The sequence below is a fragment of the Blennius ocellaris genome (genome assembly GCF_963422515.1).
Source record: "Blennius ocellaris genome assembly, chromosome: 4".
NCBI lineage: Eukaryota > Metazoa > Chordata > Actinopteri > Blenniiformes > Blenniidae > Blennius > Blennius ocellaris.
In genome coordinates, this window is record NC_137653.1 from 3,350,527 (window position 1) to 3,370,311 (window position 19,785).

Sequence of the window (19,785 nt, forward strand, 5' to 3'; positions counted from 1 at the left end):
TATATATTTATTACCCATGACGATTTCATGGTAGTTTCAGCTTCAGCACATTACTTCTGAGTATTTACATACAATAATACTCAAAGGCAATTTTATTCTTACCCCAACACTGAATATCAGTGATGAAAGTTCGAACCACAGACTGAAAACAAAGGCATCGCTGCTACAGGGGTTTCAGAGGCGCTTCCTCCGGTTTAAACTTTGTTTCCTCCTGTTAGGTTCGAGGTCTTAAAAGTAATGCAGAGGAGTTGACGTTTGAAGCTCAGACGTTTGGAGGCGCGGGGCTCCAGCGCAGGTCGCAGACCAGAGCGATGTGGTCGGAGGGGTGAGCGACGCTGGGCAGAGCCTGGTGCGTGGTGACCTCCTCGTGGCTGGGCAGCGGAATCACCTGCTCCACCTGCACAAAGCATTTCAAATTTTTTTTAAAAAAATTTTGTTTTTGCATTTCTCTCAGAACAAGTTTGGCGTTTCCATGGCAATTGTTTTTGAAAGTGTGAGGACCTGCATGCCCTCCGGCTGAATGAAGATGTAGTCCAGGCAGCCGTGAAATCCTCCCACGTAGTTGGTGTAGGCCGGCTGGCCGTAGGCGCTCAGCAGGGGGGGGAACCCCGACGCCAGCTCCATGCTGCAGGACTCCTCGGGTCCCGAGCTGCTCCAGTCGGCGTGATGCTGAGGAACCAGAGTCTCGGTGAGCAGCTGGAAGACGCCTGAGATCAGGAGAGAGAGGAAGCGGGAACGTCACAGCATGGTCAGAAACACCAGCCAGAAATAAAACCAAAGGACACGTTTACACATACATTTTTATTAGAAACTGAGAAGTAGGAGAGTCCCATCATCTGAGTGGGGAGAAAATAAATATAGGAATGTGACAATATCCCAACTGGTAAATGATTGGGCTCAAGAATTCAGCACAGACGGGACTCTCTTCTGTTGTTTTATTTAAATGATGATAAAATGGTTTGCAGCGTTTCTGCACATCTTCTCCTGGACGACTTGTTTTTTTTTTGTCAGAAACCCCAAAGCGATGTGGAAATTTCCCCCCCGCAACTGGGAACGTTCAGGGTTTCTACCTGCTCAAACACTCCCACAGCGACGGGACACTGGCCGACATGTTCACACGACGCCAATGCCAAAAGTGGGAGGAGCTTTTAGCAGCTTTCACACGTCACCTGAGTTCGGGGTGGAGTTGAAGTCACCGCAGAAGACCAGCGGCGCTCCAGGCGCCGCCTCGCTGATCACGTGAGCCAGGTGACGGAGGGCCACGCCCATCTGGACCAAGCGGACGTTCCCCCCTGCACAGGAAGGAAGAGTTTAGTAACAAATCTGTTAAAACACGGGTCGCTCCACTGCCAAGCGAGTCGGGTGGGGAAACGCCTCCTACCTTTTGGGTGCCAGTACAGGTGAGTGTTGGCGACACACAGCTTCCGGCCGGGTTTCATCAGGTCCTCCAGGACACTGACCTGCAAGGGGAACAGTTTGTGGGACACAGTTGAACCCATGATGACCTTCGCCCACTTGTGCATTAAACAAAGTTACACAGGGAAAGGTTGTTTGTTTTTTGAAGTTCACCGTCGTCAGATGATAAATAAAAGCTGCGACATGCTGCGTTTTGGTCCAGACTGCGAATTCAGGAAGCTAAAAAGTTCGCTTAAAAACCCTGTTCACATGACAACGCTTCAACGTACTGAAAACAATATCCGTTTACACAGCAAAGGCAGAAACATTGAAAACTGTAGTTTTCATGAAGGGCCTCTTGGTTGATTTTGTAATGAAAACCACAGAGAACAAACGCATCATCACAGAGAAGGATCCCCGAGAGTTTTCATAATGTTGCGTTGTCAAAAAGTTCCATCTTGAGAGCCAGAAAGTAGCATTTTGAGTGGCTCCGAGCTCAGTTGTTGTGTAAACAGACGCCAAAATCGCGACACAAAGTTTTGCGTTTTCACTCGGAAAGGTTGTCATGGTAGCGGAGCCTCATGCTGCAGACTTGAGGGAAATATTTGTTCATGTCCACAATCTCATCCACTTAAGATTTCCCACTTGTGAAGGCGACAAGACCAGAGATTTAGGAGTTTGCGCCGAGTGTCCTACCTGCAGGGAGGTGGACCTGTGCACCATCTTGTCCTTCAAAGCGCCGTTAGCAGAAACCTTCTGCAGCAGCTCGGAGTGGGAGGGGTCAGAGGTCAACGCTTCGCCCAACTTGATGTCGTGACGACTCAGCAGTCGAAACCTCGACCTGAAACGACAAAATGAGAGTTTTAGGGTCTCTGTGTCTCTTTGACAGCAATTGGGGACACAAATGTGACACTTTCGTTGGATGCAGCTGCTCTCAGACAGACGAACGGGTTCGGGACCTGCGGTAGAAGGTTGCGAGTCCTTCGTGCTGCTTCTCTTTGATCCTGAAAACGCCGTCCAGACCAAACGCGTCCAGCGCCGGAGTTAAACTGTCCACAAACACCCCTGAAGAGATGAGACAACATGAAGACGTTCACCACTTCTCAACTTCAGAGCAGATCCTCAGAGCCGATATGATGAAAAGAGATTTAGCAAACGGTCTAAAACTGTCGCAAATCACAGACGATCTTAAAACGAAGAGCTTCCAATCTGATGGTTCCTCACCTTTGTCGACTTCTTGCAGGCAGACGATGTCAGCCTTGTACCCGGCCAGCTCCTTCTTGATCAGGCTCTGCCTGTAGTCCAGCTGCAGGGCGTAGGGCGCGCAGTACGGGTACAGCACCGTCTTGGACAGGTCCGTCTGGGCGTAGACGTCAGCGAGGATGTTGTAGGACACCACCCTCGTGGCGGGCCACGCCGCCTCTCTCGCCGTGTACAGGTGACGGTTATCGAACGTGCACACGCCCGGGCCGGCCTCCACGGCTCCCGCCGACACCAGCTCCCGCGCGGAGCCACTGCGACCCCCGTCTCTGGGCGTGCAGCTCAGTTTGAGCCGGTGTCCGATGTCCTGATTGGACGGGACGAAGACGCGCTCGCGGCCCACCTCTGACCAGCCGCCGTCCTGAAGCGGAGGATCCGCTGAATCGCCACTGATGATGGGAGGAGGGAAGTCATGTAAAACATTCTTTAGTATAAAAGTCATATTTCCTCCAGACAAATCTGCAGTATTCTGTCATTTTTTTATCTCCTTGGTGTAGTTTAGGGACAAAAAGAAAGGAAGAAAAGGACAGGACAGACGAATGATTCCCCAGTTTACCTGGCTACGTTTTCCTTGAACCAGGTGAACTGGCAGTCCTGCAGGCTTCCAAACTCCACCGCCAGCTTGGGGCAGACGGGGAATCCTGCCAGCAGGGAGCCCGGCAGCTCTGCGGCGGTGAAGGAGGGGGGGTTTCTCCTCACGGAGAACTTCACGTCCCCCACCTGCAGCACGGCTCCGTCCAGCCAGGCCTCAGAGTTGGGCAGCGTGTCGGGGACCTCCTCCTCCCCGCGGTACAGCTTCACCAGGGCAGGAACGTCCACCGGCAGGCTCGGTTGCTGGTCCCGGTTCTTCTTGGACTTCTTGGCCTTGTTTTGGTTCTTTGCGATGCTGTTGGAGATGCGGGCCAGCACCTTCCCCAGCGGCTCGTCCTGGTCCCGGAGCATGTGCTTGTGGCTGCCGTCCAGGCAGAAGGAGATGGTGAGCTTCGGCTCCCCGGGGAGGCAGCGCACCGAGGCGGGCTCCATCCCGCCGAGCAGCCGGCGGAGGGCTCTGGCCACAGTCCGAGGAGGAGAGCAGAAGAGGCGGCGAGCAAACAGCTTGGAAACAGCGGGGATGTGGCTCAACATGAATCCCCCGGCGGAAGCGGGCGGACGCTGTTAACGACAGGTGGTTTCACCTTGCGTCACGTGACTTATCAGTTGAAGGCTCTGCTAGGTGTATCGGGTTAACTGGTGGCCGATTTCCACGCGCGTTGCTGCCAACAGCGGCAGATGTTAAAAACAAAACACAACGGAAATGAATAGGCGTCCTGGCGAAAGCGGTTTCAAGTGTCGCACCGTTTATGAGTCTTTGCCGTTTCACGCAGCAACGACTAAAGGAAGTCGGTCACCATTTAACAGGGACACCGGGTAAACCGAAACACCGGCTAGCCAGATGCTAGTCAGATCGATGCAAACATTAACCCATTAAAACGTGACAACCATGTCCACCACGAGCTGTTCCGCTAAACAAATAAAACCGCACGGAGGTCACGACTGAAAACGCATGATTAATATACGTATTTGGTCAATACAAATACTGTATTAGTAGAAGAACTTTGCTGCGAGTGGTCCCCTCCGGTCACCACGAGCCGTTTCTTCTTCATCTGCGGGCTTGTTTTTAAATATGCGGAGACAACAGAGCCCCCAGCGGACATCCAGTGAACTACACTTTGCTGCGTCACTAAAATTCATAGGCAGTCAAAAATAAAAAAAATATTTCTGTTATAAAATGTGAATATTTGCTTTTTTTCTTCCCTCTTTTCTGAATATAGATTAAAAATGTTTTGGCTGTGGGCCATTAATCAAGGCAAAATATGGCATTTGAGGCTTCGCTATCTGACATAAAATTCTAACTCTTAATCTAATCTTGGTGCAAACCAAAACGGATAGGAATAATGACTACCACCAATGTTTCTCCTTAAGCAGAAATAACATTTGTAATTGCTTTGTTAGTATAAATGTTTATTGTTTGTTGAATAAATTGCTTCTTTGTCAAAAGACTTAATTTTCTGCAAATATTAGTAGCAGTAGTTGGTAAGTTATTCAATCAGAGCTTCAGTCTCCTCCAACAGTTCTGATTCAAGTCAGGTTTGAGTTTTGTTTTCTTTTAGGTCATGTTTATGCTCCAATGTTTATCAACTTTACTTTAAGACTGAAACACAAATGGCCGGCGATTGGAGCTATAATTAGATTATTAACAGAGTACCGTTTTACAGGATGAAATGTTCAAATATGAGTATTAAAAATATCCTTGTACTTGGTTAAAATGCAGAAATAATATGATTTACCAGTCCGGCTTGCTCATGATGAAATTAGGCTGTTTGTGGCGTTGGACCTGAAATGAACTCGACACCCCCGATTGAAAAGTTTAAAATCAGGAGGGAGACAATTTGAACAAAGTACAAAGATTTGTCCCCACAAGGAAGAAACGGAAAATTACTTCACTACAAATCCCTGAAAAAAACTTGCTTAGTAATGAGGAAGTGCAAATACTTAAGCTATTTCGACGCTTTTGGTTTTTTTGCGGCAAAAACAAATTCATTATTGAGGCAATGTGATGGAAACTGGAAAACAAAGAGGACTTTTTCCCTTTGGATTTTTATTAAATGTGAAATAAAGGCAAATACAGAAGTTCACAAATAAATCAAAAAACACTAGAGTCATGCGTTTAGAAAAGATGAATCCTGAGCTAAAAGTCTGGAGGTTTGCAGCCTGTTGACGGCCCGTTTACACCACAACTTTTCAAGTGAAATCGCATCGTTTTTCGTTTCAGGAAAGTTTTTATATTACTACAGCAACATTTTGAAAATGATGTCCGTTTGCACAGAAGCACTGAATGACATGCCAGGCTAGTTACTATGGCCGTGGTGCGCAGGCATGGGAGCAGCGTTTTCCCCCGCCGTTTACAGAGCGGCGGAGTCGGAGCGTTGTCAAAACGTTCCGCCTCGAGTGCAGCTTGACGCGCAGTGGCAGCGTTTCCACCATCTACAAGGAGACAAAGTGTTTTCACAAAGTTCCAACTCCAAAAACACAATGGAAGATTTGCATTTGTACTTAAAAAACAAAACAAAAACCCCCCAAAAAAACGTTGTGTCCACAGGCCCCGGGTCAGCAGTGTGCGTTTTGGTATTTTCGAGCTCCCCGTCTACATGGCGTCTTTCTCGGCGGCGTTTTCCACGCTGCAGTGACGGAGCTGCTCCGGGTAGTAGACCTCCGCCTTGCGCTCGTCCTCGTGCTCGATGTGCTTCAGGTGCACCACCATGTGCAGGGCGTAGGCCAGCACCAGCAGCAGGATGAGGGAGGTGATGAGGCCCATCAGGATGGCCGGCGTCAGGAAGGTGCTGCAGTCGCTGGCGGGGGAGAAGCGCCCCGAGGTGACGTTGAAGGCCTGGATCTGCAAAAACAGACACAGACGGTCTGGAGGCCGGGACGGGAACAGCCGACGCCGGGGGGGGGGTAAAGGGCCCCACGCACCTGGAAGTCGGTGAAGGTGACGGCCCAGCGGCGGGCGCGCTCGCTGCCGGGCAGCAGCAGGGCGCTGTAGCGCTGCAGGCTGCTGACGTGGGTGCAGCGGTAGGAGGAGGAGGCGGGGGCGAACACCTCGCTGGCGTTGAACGCCGCCTCTTCCGAGGCGTTGTAGAGCAGCGAGACGCCGTCCACCGAGAACCACCACTGGCCCGAGGACTCGTAGAACGTGTTGGAGAGCTGCAGCCTGAAGGGGAATTCAAACTGTGCAGCTCTTCTACAAACCAAGGCCACGTCACTTATTTAATGTTAAAACAACACGACGGGGCTCTTTCCTGTTTTTTCCTCCACGCAGCCGCCTGTAATGCGCCGTTGACCTCCATACTTGATTTCAAAGTAAAAGCGATGTGAAATAGTTTTGCAGTTATTGGGGAGATTTTGTGTTTTTCTTTTAAAAAGGCTGAATCTGCCACCAGGCAGTCAGGAGACTCAACTCCCTCCACCCTTCTGCCTCTGCCCCCTGCCACAGCCACCCTTACACCACCCCCTCCCCTCCGGCATCTGACATCATGCCCACCCCCCCACCCCACCCCACCCCCACCCCCCCACTCACAAATGAACATTACCGCTCTTCCTCACTCTACCCAATGGCCACTACAATTCATCCGTTCACTGTTGCTGTCTATTTATTCTATTTTATACCATACTTTGTCACTTTACTGTTTATATGATTATATGGTGTATATCTTTTTAAAATTATTGTTACATGCCTTTTTGCACTGTGGGTCCGAGAGGACTGAAATTTCATCTGTTCTGTATGTCATGCATATTAGCACACTGGACAATAAAGCTGACTTTGACTTTTGAATTTGATGACGAACCTGATGGAGAGGCCCTTCAGATCCTCCACATCCCCAAACCTCATGACCAGCCTGCAGAGAAACACACACACACACACACACACACACACACACACACACACACACACACACACACACACACACGCACACACGCACACACGCACACACAGAGCAGAGTTTGCATGTTGTCCTCTCCTGACTGAGAAGCCTGCTGGTGATGGAGAACGTACGTGGCTCTGTCCTGGCCGCAGACGGACTGACTGGTGTCGACGGGCTTCTGGGGGGAAAACGTTCGCTCCGTCAGGTCCAGGAGCTTCTGCTTCTCGTAGCGCAGCGACAGTTTCCGGGCCTGGAAGAGGAGGCAGGGCTGCCCGCCGGAGGACACCTGCGGGACGGAGACGTCAAAACGGGCCAGAACGGAGGAGAACTCTCGAAGGCTTTGAGTGAAACGTGGGGCGCCACCTGGAGAGGAGGGAAGGGAACTGCAGCTCCTGTGGTCTGTAATAACCTCCTCCTCCACACATCTGCAGACTGAGCACAGTTAACGCCTTTTTTTTGTGTTTTCAATATGTGACATGCATCTCCAGACTGTTTTCTTATGAGTTCACACAATAATTTATGTTTTTAATAATAACCATCTTATTTCTTTTACCTGCAAGTGTCTCCGGTCTCCTGTCATCATCCTTTCATCGTCTCCTCCGGCAGGCCTGCAGAAGCAGAAAGAGAAAAACTGAAACACTATTTTGGTGACCCCTATAATTTTATCTGCAAATCTTCACACACCACCAATGACATGGGAACCAAATGTATTACGTCTGAAAGATCCCAAAATATAAAGGAATTTAAGAATAATAATAATAAATAAAAGGCCAAAAATGAATTAAAGCAGACAGGTGCCACCCAGCTGCCGCTCTGACCCAGATTATTAGAGGAGGAAATAAAGAACCGGGACTGAGAACCAGCTTAGCGCAGCACAGGAGTCAGTTTACTTCATTGGCACAATCTGTTCTGCTCTTTACACCTCGAGAAAAGCGGTAAACACTGAAATCTCTCCGGCTGCTTTGCTCTTGCCGTGCATGCTTCCTCTATCCTCTTGATATTTTCTCCAACGTCCACTAGGAAATAAAGCCACAAATTGACATGTGTCTGTAGTCAACAGCCTGGAGTCATCAGCTCAGGGCCCGTCACTGACACAATTTTAATTGTTGAATAGCAAAGAAATTAATTTCCTTCAGATTGATCAACAAAGTACATTAAAAACAAAAAAGTGGATCTGTCCTGTTTTACAGACTTCTGTTGCAGAACTAATTCTCTCTGGTCATTTCTTGTCTGAATAATCTGCCAACGTTGACCACCAGCAGATAATCCAATCGAAACGATCTCCCCCTCAGTCACCGTCTCATCGAATTCTGCCTCTCAGGATGAAAATCTTCTCCGCAAATGTTCGGATGAAGTGATCGTCACATTTGTTTGAGCAGGCGCCGTGTCAGAAACGTCCACTGGTTCGGAAAACAGACAATGGAGCCATCAAATCTGCCCAAAACAGGTTTATCTGCCTCGGTGAGCTGGGGCAATGCAGACCACGGAGGGATTGTGGGATTGCAACCATTACGTAATCATACGATGGTGAGCAAACAGGTCATGAAGGATGGATGGAGGGTGGATCTGAGCCAAAACCAGATTTTACAGCTCTTCAATCCTTCAAAATCCACAAATGGAGGGAAAAACAAAAACAACAACAACAACAAAAAAGCAACAACAAAACTGCAAGTTTGTTTTGAACACAGAGAGAAAGAAGCAGATTTTGCTTTCTCTCATCTTGAAGATCTAGAAAATCAGGAACGCGTTCACTCAGGCCACGTTTACGCGACAACGTTTCAAGTGAAAAATGCTTTGCTCGTGCGTTTTTGTTTCAGAAAACGCTCATGTCTACATGGCGATGTTTTGAAAATGATCAGTGAATTCACTACAGCGTCGAAGCGCAGCAGCAGTTGCAGCGTCGCCGCCGTCGACACGACGGAGTCGCAGCGTTTTCATAATGTTCCCCTTTGGCAGCAGTTTTCAAGAAGTTGCGTTTTCAAAAGCTCCGAGCGCCTTTCAATAAAACAAAGGTTTGTTTCGGGGCCACGGAGGGATGCTGAGAAATTAATCCATGCATTTGTTACTTGAGTAGATTATTGTAATTCCCTGTTGTCAGAATGTCCAAATGACCGCTTAAAAAGTTTACAACGGATTCTGCTAGTGAGATCACGTCACTCCAATAATAGATTCTCTTCTCAATCAGAATTTATGTGGAACCGGTCTTTCACAATTAAAGAGGAACATACTAAATCATGTAATTTATTTTATTTTGTGTGCATCTCTTCCAAAAGTAGCAAATATTCAAACAAAATGGAACGTTTATTCTTCCAATAAATGCATAGCACTCCCTATCGGTGGCTATCCTGTGCTAGATTGGCCAAATGGTCACCAACAATCAAAATCCCTCACAAATAAACTCCTATATTTCAGTTCATACAATAAGACACATCTAGACACCATCACATTTATGCAGCTTTACAACATCAGCATAGATGTTTTTTTTATTTACTTTTTAACCAAAGCACAAACTAAAACATCTGATTTTTAATCTTTACCTTTATTATTGATAATAAATCGTCTTCAATTGGCCCATGGGGCTGGAGCAGTGGGGCCTTAGGGGCTTTGCTCATGGTTCAAAAAAAGCACAGTGAGATTCGAACCAGTGAAGTTTACGTCTCAAAAGGCTTTCTGTGGTCAAAACTAGGTGATATCTGACCTGACTGCAAATTACAGCCAAAAGCAGCTCAGCGTAATCTCCACATCCACTCCACTATTGACCACGACATAAATGAAATGAGTTACCGCATTTTCTGCAAATGAGCTGCAAACATCATCAATTAAAATGTTTGTGTATCTCTAATATAGGGGGGAAAAAACGAAACACAGTCCTGTTCCAGGTCACTCTGGGAAGGAGCAGTAAAGCCGGATCTGAAGTGTCAGGAGTCAAAGATTAGAGCGTGAGAAGAGGTCACACATGACAGACACGGCCAACGCTTCACCTGTCCGCTCACCTGTCAGCAGGGCTGAGGAGGAAGAGGAAGGAGGGCTGCAGGAGGAAGAGGAGGAGGAGAAAGATGCTGCAGTGCCGCCACCGTGAATCCATGCCTCTGTGTCCTCGGTGCCTCTGCATCCGCTCAGCATCCTCTACGAATCGACTCCGCGTCCTCTTTGTCCCTCTAATCTACTTTACAATCAGACCACCGCAGATAAAACCCCGCTTCTGATCGACACGAAGAACAGCCAATCAAGAGAGAGCAGGCGTCGAAGGCACCGCCTACCGGACTGATCATGTAGCCAATTCCAGGTCAATTTAAATCTTTTTTTTTTTTTTTTTTGGGGTGAAGCGATTAGTTAGTCATTTTTAAATTTTACACAATATACACTGACATTAGTATTTTTTTTTGCAATGTTTTTTTTCAATAAATTTTTTTGTGAAATAATAATAATAATAATAATAATAATAATAATAATAATAATAATAATAATAATAATAATAACATGCAGCTAGTATTAAATTTAGGATTTCAGTCAGGCATTTTCTTGGTTCCCCCGTATCTTCCGCGGACCTACTTTGCCGCGGTGCATGCTGGGTCCTTCCTTTCCATCCCGGACCCTCTTTCAGTGATCATGGGTGCGTCTTAAACTTCACTAAAATACCCACAAACTGCCTCCTCAGAGCTCATGTTTCTTATCGATTCTGTGTGTGAAAGCCTTATGAACAGCTGTAGATGCCTTTCAGTCGGCGAAGCTTTATGGTAAACGTAGAAAAACGATCGTGTGGAGCGTTGGCTTTTTCCGCAACGTGGAGCGGCCATAAGAGCGTGTTAGCACAGTTAGCTTAGCGTCACATCAGAATATTTCTTGTCCAGTATGCTCAGGTTTTTGGTTGATATCATTAATGAAGGTTATTCAAGTGTGAACGTCCGTCGAGGATATTATATCTTTAGCAACTATTGTTTGTGCGCCTGATTAGCACGACGTTCGCGCCGCTGGCTGCTAATCTGAAGTCGTTTATATTTTTCTATTGACATTTAATTGACTGTGTGAAATAATTCATTACAGTTTGGGATTTCTCGGCCATTCTTTATAGCTGTGCTTCGTTTGAGCCAACATGACCGCTGTAATTTAACACTTTAACGGACTGTTGCAGTTCAAACGCAAAATGAACCTTTGGCTCGAATGTGAACGTGTTTGTCTGAAGTTTAATCTGAATTAAAACGTCACGTGCAGTTTGACTTGTAAATCACTGCTGGTGAACTGTCAGACGAGAAGGGAATTTTATTCTCCCCATCTTTTTTCCTTGTGAAGATCTAGAATGATGTTCCTGGTGTAGGACAGTAAAGAGCATCATACTGGTGCTGAGATCACCTGCTTTGTGTTTCAGGAAAGTGTCGTGGTCTGCGTACTGCCAGGAAACTCCGCAATCACCGGCGTGAGCAGAAATGGCACGATAAGCAGTACAAGAAGGCCCATCTGGGCACCGCGCTGAAGGCCAACCCCTTCGGAGGAGCTTCTCACGCCAAGGGCATCGTTCTGGAGAAAGTGTGAGTATCTCCTCACCCAGCAGGTTCTCTAAAGCAGCCGGTCAGGAAACCAACAGGACTTCCTTTGTTGGGTTGTGAATTTGTGGCTGGATGGGATTTTGAGATGCTGTTACGTGATTCTTTGAGGCATTTGACCAGTGGTGTCCAAACTCTGTCCCGGAGGACCAGGGTCCTGCAGGGTGTCGCTCTCCCTGCTTCAGCACACCTGACAAATGATGATGATGTCATCACCAAGGTTGTGAGAAAAGCCCAATACCAGCCCCTTCATTGCGATCAGGAGAGGGCTACACCCTGAAGGACGCCGGCCCTCCAGGACCCAGCTTGGACACCCCTGCTTTAGAGCTTCCTTGTTTTGTTTTTTCTTGAGTTGTTTGAATTCATGTCTCAAATACTGGTTCAAACATTTAACAACTCTGATTCCGAAAATGCTGCTTCTTGCTCTCTGCACACCGCGGTCGTAGATAGATCTTCTGTAGGTGCGTGAGTCGATGGACAATAACGTTTTCCTCCAGTGTCATGACTCCCAGTCCATATTCTCCTGGGAGTTGGTAGTTTTATATTTGAGTCGCTGTAATAACAATCCATTAAGGTCATCTGTCCATACGAAGGTCTTTACTCCCATCGTTAATGTTTATAGTTTATTGTTCTCTTCGCTGCGTCAACTTGTGGTCCTACATGTTAACTGCATTTTGACTCAAGGGGCGGGGGTGGGTGGGTGGTTTCTGAATAACCTGTGTTGTTAAGTTGCTTACTTTCTTTTCCTTCCAGTTTTTTGATGCGATTCAAATGGTTTGAGATGCTCGTGTTACAGAAACGGGCTCCAGGATTGACTCGCCTGTTTTCACCCTGAATTGTTGAGCTTGACTGGTCCTGTGTTTCTCTGCAGTGGTGTGGAGGCCAAGCAGCCCAACTCTGCTATCAGGAAGTGTGTGAGAGTCCAGCTCATCAAGAACGGCAAGAAGATCACCGCCTTCGTCCCCAACGACGGCTGCCTCAACTTCATTGAGGTAAAAAGAAAAAAACAACAACCTGAGATTGTCTTTGTGTTTGAGCTCGTAGATTGATGGTCTCGTCTGACCGCCTCTGTTTCTCCGCCTGCAGGAAAACGACGAGGTTCTGGTGGCAGGGTTCGGTCGTAAAGGCCACGCCGTCGGTGACATTCCCGGAGTTCGTTTCAAGGTGGTCAAAGTGGCCAACGTGTCGCTGCTGGCGCTCTACAAGGGCAAGAAGGAGAGGCCCAGGTCATAAACTGATGATGCAGAAGTTCAAATAAAATCGTTTTCAAATACATCCTGAAGGCGTCCTGGTCTCACTGATGGGTTCTTCTCGTACTGATGCTCCATGGTTGAAATCACAAGTTACTATACAGACTCTTATTAGACTCCCACTATATGTTTTGTTCTTGATTCCAGTGAGTAAAGATCCTGGTTTGATGACTGGAACTCCAACCTGAGGCTCGTTCAGAACTTTTACTGTAGGAGAATACTGGATTATGAATGATCCACCGATCTGATAAATCATGAATCCCCCTAAAGAATTTCTTCCAGAAATATAAATATTTGAGCTAATAAAGAGCATTTTAACAGACGCACAAAGACGGGTTAACCTTCACCCCGAGGCGACAGGAAGCCAACTTCAAGATGACATTGACGTGACCATTTTATTAATTTAAAAAATGAAAATATGTATTATTGAATACTTTTTCAGTAACTAGCAACTCAATGACAAAAGAGAATTTTCCATTTGAACTAATTGTAATTTACCTCTCATGGTTCAACTTCAGTCGCTTCAAGGCCCACCTGAAAAATATGACCAAAAATATTTAATGAGAATGAACAACACAATTGATTTGTATAGAGCTTTTTAGTACAATCAAGGATACTTGACATAATATAAAATCAAGAAGCATAAAATGGAGAAACAATTAAAAAAAAGTCATAAAAAGTGAATAAATAAAATGATTCAAAGCAAATTCTAAACAGCAGTTATTAACAAGTGAGTGTTGATGGTTCCAGAGTGTCGGCAGATCTGGAGAACCGTCAAGGATTCCAATGTGATTTAGTTTATGACAGTGAAAAACTGTCCACTTCTCTGAAACAATTTAGGAATGTCCAGCTTCCGGGTGAAGTTTCATGCTGAACCTAAAATGCAGTGAAACACTTCCAGGTGACCTTAATCTGACCTCTGAACCTTTTAGATGTTGAACTGATCAACGCTTCAGCACTTCGGGAAGCGACGCGATAAATAAAGTGACGATTTCATCTGGAGAGTGGAGCTCAAGGCATGTGGCGTTAAAATGCACCGGCGGCGGTATTCAGGGACGGATTTCAGCGTCGGGTGAAGAGACGTGAGCACGGACGAAGGTGGATTGTGGGTAATGGTTGTTGAGTTTCCTGCAGAGGGTCTGCAGATCAGCTCGCTGCAACGAACATTTCTGGAGCGAGTAAATATAGTAACGGGTGTCAGATCCCGGGGCGTCGGTGCAGAGCTGGAACACGGAGGGCCATAGAACCAGCTACACACACACACACACACACACACACACACACACACACACACACACACACACACACACACTCGTCCTCTGGTGAATATAAACCTTTTAGTTCAAACACTGTGGAAGATCCACCTGAATGCACGTGGGTTTGAAGCTCTGGTTTCACTCCTCCTCTTCCTCCTCCTCCTCTTCCTCCTCCTACAACACATAAACAACAGTCTGCAGGGACGCCACAGCCGAACAAAACAACAAACAACTTCGAGGTAAACTACTCAGACGGGAAGTTTAAAACCAGATGGATGTTTTTTTTTTTACTGCTTTTTGTTGAAGTTACTGTTGCTGCACATAACTTTTTCTTTTTTTTTTTTTTTTCTAGCTTTGCTCCTTTAAGTTGAGTCTTTTCAGGTTGAATATTATTGGAGTGCAGTGGAGAGCACTCCCGCCTCACAGAGAGAGAACTCTAGTTCGAGTCCAGGATTGTGGAGACTTTCTGTGTAGAGTTTGCATGTGATTTCCTCAGGATACTCTCTACACACACACACACACACACACACACACACACACACACACACACACACACACACACACACACACACACACACACACACACACACACACACACACACACACCTCCTCCCTCTCTCCTCAGGTGTCCATGGACAGCCATGGGTTTGTGATGGGGGAGGATGAGGAGGATGAAGAGGACGCAGCCGTTCAGTACGTGATCGAACAGAGCCTGCTGGAGAGCAGCAACAAACAGAGGGAGACGCACACAGACGCCAGGAGGTCCCATCGCTTTGCTCGTTACAAGATGTTTCTATCGCCAAGTTTAAAATCCGTCTCTCTCAACTGTGAAACTCTTTTCTTCTATTTGGCGTCTGTGTGCAGCTCTGGACAGAAACCTGCAGCTCTGGACCAGATCTTCACTGCAATAAGACAAGGTGGGACTCACAGGAGAATGGAAACATAAACATAAATTAAATCAACTATTTTCAAAATAATCAACTATACCTAACGTGACCTCTTTAGTGGTATTTAACAAGTTCTTGTAGCGATGCTCAGTATCGCCAAGTATCCAGAGGTCAGTCCTCGTCCTTAAAAAAAAAAAAAGCAGTGTCGGTTCGTCCTTATTACAAACTGAAGCAGCGTCCAGGTGACGTGTCGGTGTTAGTCCACCTCCACCTCCACCTCTACCTCCACCTCCACCTCCACCTCCACATCTACCTCCGCCCTGCTCCAGGTGAGGAGGAGCGGCTGAGGGACCTGAGCGTCCGGCAGAAGACGCGGTTCAGTGAGACGGACAGCCGAGGATGGACGCCGCTGCACGCCGCCGCAGCTCAGAGCAACCAGACGCTGCTGGAGCTCGCCTACACAGGTGAGGATCGCCTACACAGGTGAGGTTCGCCTACACAGGTGAGGATCGAGGATCGCCTACACAGGCGAGGCTCGCCTCCCGGCAGCTCGGCTCCCTGACCTCGCCGTGTCACGCGGTGTGTTTTGGCCTCCAGCCTCAGGCCCGGACTCGGCGGAGCGTCGGACCCCCCGCGGTGAGACGGCGCTCTTCTTGGCAGCGGAACAAGGCCTGATGGAGAACGTCTCGTTCCTCCTCGACCGCGGAGCCGAACCGGACTGCCGGGACCAGGAGGAGGACTCGCCGCTGTTTGTGGGTGAGGTTCTGTTAGTCAGTTCTACATATAGCTTTGCTTATTATTGATGATTTATCTATTTATGATTGATTTTAGACTTATTTGTTGCCTATTATCTCCAGATTATTCAGACTCTGTCGTGCGGAAGTCAATTTAATAAAATATTCCTACTCTGTTCTATCTCAATACTTATTTGTGTTTCGATCTGTATTTATTTGGTGTGATTGTTTGTGTGTTTGGCAGCGATTCGCTCCGACCGCTCCGACCTGGTGAAGCTGCTGCTCCGTCGGGGCTCCCAGGTGAACCAGGAGGGCTGCCACGGCCGCCGGCCCCTCCACGAGGCCTCTCGGCTGGGCAGCGCCGGGCTGGTCGCCCTGCTGCTGGAGGCGGGGGCCCGTCCGGACCCTCGCAGCCACTACGGCCTCACGCCGCTGGCTCTGGCCGCTCAGGGAGGACACCGGGAGGTGGCGGACATGCTGCTGAGGAAAGGTGAGGGGGGGGGGTCACGGAGGTCAAAGGTCAGACATTGAAGCGTGTGGCGGTTGAACCTGCAGGAGCGGACGTCCTGTCTCAGGCGCAGGACGAGGCGTCCATCCTGTACGAGGCGTCGGCCTGCGGCGACACGGCCGTCATCAGCCTGCTGCTGGAGCACGGCGCCGACGCCAACGTCGCCAAGCACACGGGTCACATGCCCGTCCACCGGGCGGCGCACCGAGGACACCTGGGGTGAGTCGGCCGCCACGTTCTCTCCTCACGTTTTTCAAACAACCTTTTGAAGAAGCTCAGACTCCATTGCTTTCAGCGTTTCTGACGTTTCCATGGAGACGGGCGTCGTTTTTCAAAACTTTTCTTTGTAAGCTTGAAAGTCTTCTGAAACAAAGACGCCAAAAAAATCAACACTTTAAACATTGTAAATGGGGCCTGACCGTCGTTTTTGGTTTTCAATACACTTATTTTACACCATTGTGTTTAATACTTGGTAATATATCTGAATATACGACGATATACTTCCTTTTCCCTTTGTGTCTTACTGTGTTTGCTTATTTGTTCTCGTATACATTTTCGGATACTTATGCCTTTCTTTGCTCCGTGTGTGGGTTTATTTCTAAATCCGTGCCGTCTGTTGCAGCAATAACTTGTATCGATACACGTTTGTGTCTGTGTGTCGTCGAGTATTAATATCAGTCTTTGTGTTTGTGTGTCAGGGTTCTGAACCTGCTGCTTCCCGTCACCTCCATCGGGGAAGTAAACGACAGCGGGATGAGTCCTCTTCACTCAGCGGCTGCAGGAGGACACGCACACTGCATCAAGGTGTGTGCGTGTGTGTGTGTGTGTGTGTGTGTGTGTGTTTGTGTAAACGGGCCATGAGAGTTTCCACATTTAACACCAACGTGTGTTTGGAGGTAATGAACGTTTGCCCGCGTGAAGTCGCTCGTATCGATCAACTCCACCATCTGAAGTCAGTGTTGAATGATCCCCCCCCCTCCCTCCCTCCCCGGACTCCCACAAGGCCTTGCTGGATGCCGGTTATGACCCAAACTACATGCTCCATCCGGTGGTTCGCCGTAGCTACGACGACGAGAGGAAGTCGGCTCTCTTCTTCGCCGTCACCAACAACGACGTCCCGTCGGCGAAGCTGCTGCTGGAGGCCGGCGCCATGGCGAACCAGGACCCGGTCAAGTGTCTGCAGGTGTGCGTTTGTGTGTGTTTGTTTGTTACAGGCAGTTGGGTGTTTGTTGTTGTGGGGACACAAATCTTGACACGGGATCCATAAGCAGACGTCCCACTTGATCGTCTGTCCATATGAACGTCCGTGTGGTCTCATTGTTAATGTTTCGACTGCATTGTTCTCTGCAACAACAGCACCCACTAGTGGCTCAACATCAAGCTGACACGTATGTAAACAGTTTGAAAAGGTTGTCAATTATACGTCTTATATTCTAAAAAAAAAAAAAAAAAAGTCTCTATATTGTCCAGAGTGCATGTTTACGTCACTATAATGTGTTCATGAAAAAAAAAAAAGCTTAAACGTAAATAACATATATGACCAAGTATGGTATCAAAAGGAGCCTGAGCATTTTCAAAAAGTTACGTTTTCCTCCGTTTCCATGGAGATGGACTCATAGCATTGTTAAAAAGTTCCACCTAAGGAGCCGTTCTCAAAAAGGTGTTCCAACCACAGTTGTCATGGAAACAGATGGCTTCCCATGGACGCTGCTGATTCTCTTATGGTCTCCAGGTGGCGCTGCGCCTGGGAAACTACGAGCTGATCCACTTGCTGCTGCGCTTCGGCGCAAACGTCAACTACTACTGCAAGATCAACACCACACACTTCCCGTCGGCGCTGCAGTACGCACTCAAGGACGAGGTGAAGCGGGCGGCCATCTTGTCCTCGGCCTGACGTCAGCGGCCCGGCGTCTGACCGCTTCCCTCGTGTTTCCCACCAGGTGGTCCTCAGGATGCTGTGTAACTACGGCTACGACGTGGGGCGCTGCTTCGAATGTCCCTACGGCAACGGCTCGCACGTCCCCGAGGACTACGAAGGATGGAGCAACACCGTGATCAAGGACACGATGGTAACGAGCGACACTAACTGTTGAGTTTCACTTTTCTTTATCTTATCGGATTTTACGGAGCATAAAGTTGCACCTGCCTTTTCTCTCACACTCTGAACACTTTCTGCTCTTTTTTTACTTTAAATTCTGCTGACATTTTCCAATTTGGAGACATTTTTCTTGCCGTCAGTCAAATAGTGAAGTGATGGAGGTTATTCTGTGGCGCTGCAGCAGCAGTCTGTTGTCACAAAGTGACATCAGTGGTCCAATATGGTATATTTTGACAAATAATTTGCTTCTTAATTGTCTGGAAAAGACATTGTTTTATGGATATTAAATCCCATGATTGATCAATTAGTATTTCCTATATAATTAAAATATTTCATTTATTTATTCGTTTAATGATTTTATTCATCTACTCAATTTTTTAATTCATTTTCATTACACGCCTTATAAACACCCCCACTCACATTTTATCATTTCTGAGTTTTTATCAATTTTAAGTGCATGAAAGCTTCACCAGTGGACTTTAGAGACAGATTTGAAGAAGAATGCTGAACTTCGTGAAGGTTTCCTACTACAAAAGGTTGCACAGTTGGACTTTGTTTACACGATAATGCATCAAGTGAAAATGAATCATTTCTTGCATTTCCTTTTCAGAAAAAAATTTTGTTTACATTGTTTTCGATGACCAATCTCCGTTCCCATGGAAACAGCAAGAGGCCCTGTAAAAGATGTAGTTTTCATGTTGGACCACTAGTCAGTGCTGTTTGTTTGTTTTTGTAATGAACAGAGGAAATGATGCGTATAAACATTAATAATGGGAGAACACAGACATTCCTATGGACAGATAATGTTGGATTATTACTGTGACCCACCACCGTGTGTGTCAGTGCAGTTCTGTGAGGTCATCACCGTCTCGTGGCTGAAGCACCTGTCGGGTCACTTGGTTCGAGTCCTGCTGGACTACGTGGACCACGTGAGCCTGTGCTCCAAGCTGAAGGCGACGCTGATGGAGCAGAAGCAGTGGTCGGACATCTGCGTCCTGCAGGGTGAGGCTCACGGCCCACCTCCTCCCGGTGCCGGTCCACTCACGTCTTCTCCGTGTCCACAGAGAACTCCCGCTGCCTGCAGCACCTCTGCCGCATGCGGATCCGCCGCTGCCTCGGCCGCCTGCGGCTCCGCTCGCCGGTCTTCATGAGCTTCGTGCCGCTGCCGCAGCGCCTGAAGGACTTCCTCCGGTACCGGGAGTACGACCTGCTGACCCGCTGACCTCATCCAGGGACAAGACGTCCCACTGTCCTCCCAACTAAACACCACCACTGTAAACATCTATGTAATGTACATTTCCCAATAAAGATACATTTGAATTGAAAACAAATCATTAACCATCAGTGTCAGAACTTTTGCTTTAGCACAAATTTGCTCCTAAAAATGCTCCAT

General features: G+C 47.6%; 3 protein-coding genes across 4 annotated transcripts; 2 read left to right on the forward strand and 1 right to left on the reverse strand.

The window, feature by feature from the left end:
• pde12 (phosphodiesterase 12) lies at positions 1-4,267 on the reverse strand. Its single transcript, XM_080494840.1, has 8 exons — positions 3,212-4,267; positions 2,620-3,044; positions 2,355-2,460; positions 2,092-2,236; positions 1,382-1,460; positions 1,170-1,292; positions 502-707; positions 1-397 (listed from the first exon to the last, which is right to left on the reverse strand). Exons 1-8 carry the CDS (start codon positions 3,778-3,780, stop codon positions 263-265), a joined length of 1,788 nt encoding a protein of 595 aa, XP_080350966.1. The 5' UTR covers positions 3,781-4,267; the 3' UTR covers positions 1-262.
• Positions 4,268-10,664: 6,397 nt separating this feature from the next.
• rps23 (ribosomal protein S23) lies at positions 10,665-12,934 on the forward strand. The gene is made up of 4 exons (XM_080494849.1): positions 10,665-10,731; positions 11,485-11,644; positions 12,531-12,651; positions 12,746-12,934. The coding sequence occupies exons 1-4, from the start codon at positions 10,728-10,730 to the stop codon at positions 12,890-12,892; spliced, it is 432 nt and encodes a 143-aa protein (XP_080350975.1). The 5' UTR covers positions 10,665-10,727; the 3' UTR covers positions 12,893-12,934.
• A 1,324-nt stretch (positions 12,935-14,258) lies between these two features.
• On the forward strand, positions 14,259-19,689 carry asb14a (ankyrin repeat and SOCS box containing 14a). 2 transcript variants are annotated; one of them, XR_013936592.1, is made up of 13 exons: positions 14,259-14,404; positions 14,791-14,927; positions 15,030-15,082; positions 15,382-15,516; positions 15,650-15,808; positions 16,031-16,276; positions 16,342-16,513; positions 16,993-17,098; positions 17,298-17,477; positions 18,027-18,155; positions 18,235-18,363; positions 19,236-19,394; positions 19,457-19,592. XR_013936592.1 is itself a non-coding variant. In XM_080494841.1 (13 exons), the coding sequence occupies exons 2-13, from the start codon at positions 14,797-14,799 to the stop codon at positions 19,612-19,614; spliced, it is 1,752 nt and encodes a 583-aa protein (XP_080350967.1). In that variant the 5' UTR covers positions 14,259-14,404; positions 14,791-14,796; the 3' UTR covers positions 19,615-19,689. The 2 variants fall into 2 exon arrangements, 1 of the variants encoding a protein (XP_080350967.1); XM_080494841.1 differs by having other exon boundaries at positions 19,241-19,394; positions 19,457-19,689.
• The last annotated feature ends 96 nt before the right edge of the window (positions 19,690-19,785 follow it).

What these genes read in the sequence shown, in the direction of transcription:
- pde12 (XM_080494840.1), bottom strand. Translation starts at nt 3,780, where the DNA reads ATGTTGAGCCACATCCCCGCTGTTTCCAAGCTGTTTGCTCGCCGCCTC. An exon ending in CCTGCAAGAAGTCGACAAAG is followed by an intron (nt 2,461 to 2,619) that starts GTGAGGAACCAT and finishes TCATCTCTTCAG; the next exon opens with GGGTGTTTGTGGACAGTTTA. An exon ending in ACAGGTCCACCTCCCTGCAG is followed by an intron (nt 1,461 to 2,091) that starts GTAGGACACTCG and finishes TTCCCCTTGCAG; the next exon opens with GTCAGTGTCCTGGAGGACCT.
- rps23 (XM_080494849.1), top strand. An exon ending in GGCATCGTTCTGGAGAAAGT is followed by an intron (nt 11,645 to 12,530) that starts GTGAGTATCTCC and finishes GTTTCTCTGCAG; the next exon opens with TGGTGTGGAGGCCAAGCAGC. An exon ending in GCTGCCTCAACTTCATTGAG is followed by an intron (nt 12,652 to 12,745) that starts GTAAAAAGAAAA and finishes CTCCGCCTGCAG; the next exon opens with GAAAACGACGAGGTTCTGGT.
- asb14a (XM_080494841.1), top strand. Translation starts at nt 14,797, where the DNA reads ATGGACAGCCATGGGTTTGTGATGGGGGAGGATGAGGAGGATGAAGAG. An exon ending in CTTCACTGCAATAAGACAAG is followed by an intron (nt 15,083 to 15,381) that starts GTGGGACTCACA and finishes GCCCTGCTCCAG; the next exon opens with GTGAGGAGGAGCGGCTGAGG. An exon ending in AGTACGCACTCAAGGACGAG is followed by an intron (nt 18,156 to 18,234) that starts GTGAAGCGGGCG and finishes GTTTCCCACCAG; the next exon opens with GTGGTCCTCAGGATGCTGTG.